Source organism: Nanorana parkeri, unplaced genomic scaffold (genome assembly GCF_000935625.1).
Source record: "Nanorana parkeri isolate BGI_ZX_2015 unplaced genomic scaffold, ASM93562v1 scaffold957, whole genome shotgun sequence".
Lineage (NCBI taxonomy): Eukaryota > Metazoa > Chordata > Amphibia > Anura > Dicroglossidae > Nanorana > Nanorana parkeri.
The window spans coordinates 414,988-418,380 of NW_017307225.1; the positions used below are offsets into that span (position 1 = coordinate 414,988).

General features: G+C 44.9%; 1 protein-coding gene across 1 annotated transcript in view; it reads right to left on the minus strand.

Annotated features, from left to right (window-relative positions):
• The window catches only part of RORB (RAR related orphan receptor B), a 128,392-nt gene that overhangs the window by 12,804 nt on the left and 112,195 nt on the right, over window positions 1-3,393 (minus strand). The window contains exon 7 of the mRNA XM_018566523.1: window positions 313-445. Within this exon, the coding sequence (XP_018422025.1) occupies window positions 313-445 (133 nt within the window). The remainder of the gene's footprint in view (window positions 1-312; window positions 446-3,393) is intronic.

Below are 3,393 nucleotides of genomic sequence, written 5' to 3' on the forward strand. Positions count from 1 at the left end.
GAATCTATTACAAACTTTCAAAGCTGCTGGTGAAAAACAGTGAAAAACTACAAAAAAATATAAAATAATAAAAATGGCCTGGCCACTTGAAGTGAAGAATGAAGGGCAGGGTCCAGTGTGAATGGGTTACAGGAGGGACACAGTTCCCATTATCTCAGTTCCCAATGTTTGATTCCAAAGCACAATAGTAAATCTATTGACATATTACTTTGTGGGAAGCTAACCTGTTATCCTTTTAGCAATGATGTAAAAAATCTGTAAGTTCTATGAAAATACTGTGAAAAAAGAATATACATTTTTTTTGTTGCTTACCTGACTTAAGTAACAATATTTGATCATTCTGGCACAGCTCCATAAAGCCTGTTATTCGCTTTGCAAACTCCACCACATACTGTATGGCATGAGTGATCTGAATGGCACACTGCTGCCACAAAGCTTCTCTGGACTGTAAAACACACAAATGTGGAAGAAAATCAAACAATCTGTTAAGACACCATTGGTGTATTTGTAGTGAGCATGAAATTTGCTTCTTTTTTTATTGTAATGTAAAACAAAATCATTATGACTTTTATGTTTATTACATACTAGCTGTACATATTTTGATTATAACATTGCATACTCCAGTTTATAGATTCTCTCTCTGGTTGCAAACTGCATTAAACATTAAGCACTTGATTGGTGATACTTGTCACATAAAACCTTACCACCATGGGCCACATTGGCAGACAGAGAAAGAACTGTTTTCAGTCTCCAGATTTGTCAACGTTCTTTAGGAGAAAGCCAGGGTAAGGTACAACTGTTGTTCAGCACAACTAAAGAGGAAGCAGGTACATCACGTTTTATTTCTAATGCGTATGAGCAGGGTCAGCTTTAAGCTCCCTGTGTGAGAAAGCTTCACAGTGCCTCTCAGTGACCACACCCTGCAGTAACCACACCCCTCAGTGGCCAAACCCATTTCTCCAATACCCGAACCATTTAAAGCCTCTCATTTTGTTAAGCCCCAAAGAAACAGTTAAAAAACTATGACAAAAACAAAACTTTTATTCAAAGGTATTAAACTTGTAGGCACAATATAAGCATTCTTATTAAATAAAACAACAGTAGGCAAACTAGTGGTTAAACAATAAAAGTCAAACTAAAATAGAGTCTATAAAAATAAAGTGTCATGCAGACCCTTTTTTATTAAATAGTGCATACTATTTACTAAAGCAATGTACATGGTGCACACTGTTGCACGTGTATATTATGTGTGTGTGTGTGTGCGTGCGTGTGTGGGGGGGGGGGGTGTTTTTTTGAATTATTTTTCGAAACAGACCCCTGACATTTCCCTTTTGAAATAGAAAAATAAATTGAGGACACAGTTTACTCAATCTCTTTTTCTACAGCCTCTGCACTGAATGAATGGAAAGCACTCAGTACTGAATAATATTTACTATCAACCAGTCATGAATGGATAGAATCGTCTGTACTGAGCTACCCATTCAGAAACTCATGAATGAATGAACTCATGAATTAATGAACTCATGAATGAATGAGCTCATGAATGAACAGGAATTGATGTAAAGTACTTCCTGTTCATTCATAACTGGAGACACATAGGGGTCTATTCACTAAGCTGCCGTAGGCAGCCAAGTGAATGACCGACCTAAAGCGAAGTGAGACGAACTGTAATGCCACCGACGGGGCGGCCTCTTGTTTGTCTGCCGCGCTCCTCTGCGTCCCACCGTGGAACGCGGAAGACGCACGAACTCCGGGTTGTGACGCGGCGGCTGCGTTCCACGGTGGAACGCGGAAGTGGTCCGGACCAATCAGCGATCCCTCCTCACTTCTTGGCCCTATTTAAGGGCACTGATGAGGCAGCATGGCGTTCTGTGATTGTTGTCTGAACGCCTGCTGCCTCACGAACCTGTGTATGGGACTGTCACCAACCGGACCCTTCTCATCCCCCTGCTGCCATCTGGAAGACGGACCTGCTCAGTTCTGCTACTGGAGTCACCTGGGAGTCTCAGCCATCACTCAGCTACTGCCAATCGCAAGTACCCTATCTGTGAGAGAGCACCTCTCCTCTGCCTGCCTGCAGGCTGATATGAACTGTGTATTAGACTTACTGAGTATCCGCTCTTAACCCTGCCGCAGCCACTGCATTCTAGTGTTTCAACTACCAACCCACAGTCTATGAAGCAATAGTACTGTGTTGAGTTGTGTTGTTTTTCCTTTGATCACGTGATGGTAGAATCTCAAACTCACCGTTGAGATTGTGAGTGACGCCTGAGATTCGTATCTGATTGATCCTATTACTCCGCAGTTGAGATCCACTATTGTAAAAACTGCAGACGTGACACGAACGCTGTTCGGCTATTCACTTCAGGCTGGTACGACTGATTTCAGCCGTATATCGGCTTAAATCAGCCTACATCGTGTGGCTTCGGGTCAGCCGAACATGCTCAGCATGTTCGTCCGACTTGAAGTGCAGAAGGAGTTCGACTCAGCCGGTCCAACATCTGGATCGGCTAAGCCGAACCTCCGACAGGCTACCCGCTGCTATTCGGTCTATTCTTACAGATGCCGAACAGCAGTGAGTGAATACTGTGGGACCGAGCAGTGGGAGCTCTGTGGGACCGAGCAGAACAGAAAAATAGTTAAAAATGTAGAAAAAAATAAATAGAAAACGATTGTGCAGAGCTAGCAGTGACAGCTAGCTCCACCCAACTGTTTTCTATTGGCCGGCGGTTCTGCTGCCGTCAAAAAAAAAGAAAAATAAACTTTCACCATAGGAATGCATTGCTAGCTTCCTATTGGATATTTCAATTTACAATAGCCAATAGCAAACTAGCTATTGTACCCGCCCTCTGCTGCTGTCAATCACTAGTGGGGACCTGATGGAGAACTGCAGCAGAGGGCGGGTACAATAGCTAGGTACAATAGCTATTGGCTATTGCAAATTGAAATAGCCAATAGGAATCTAGCAATGCATTCCTAGGGTGATTTTTTTTTTCTATTCTGACATGGCTCCGTGTCAGAAAAAAAAAAGAAAAAGCAGGGTTTCTCTCCTGGGCGGCCGGGAGCGGGAGACTCCCGGAGCGCCCGGGAGAGTTAGGCTGTCTGGAGATCAGTGTCCCTGGTTAGCTGGTAACCCAGGAGGCTGATCTCTCTGCAAGTGGCCGGAGCCAGCCGTAAGATCGCGGCTGGCTCCGCCCAGCTGTCAGAAGCAGGCTGTCGGCCGGCCAACGGCCGGCCAGCTTCGGCTTTCAGCGGGGCTCAGCCGAGGCATGTGCCTTCGGCTCGACTGAGCCGCTCGACCAAGTTCGGGAGCTGTACGGCTATAGTGAATAGCCCGTTCAGCAGCCCTTCGGTTCTACTGAACCGAAGGGGTCCTGGGGCCGAAGCTAGCCG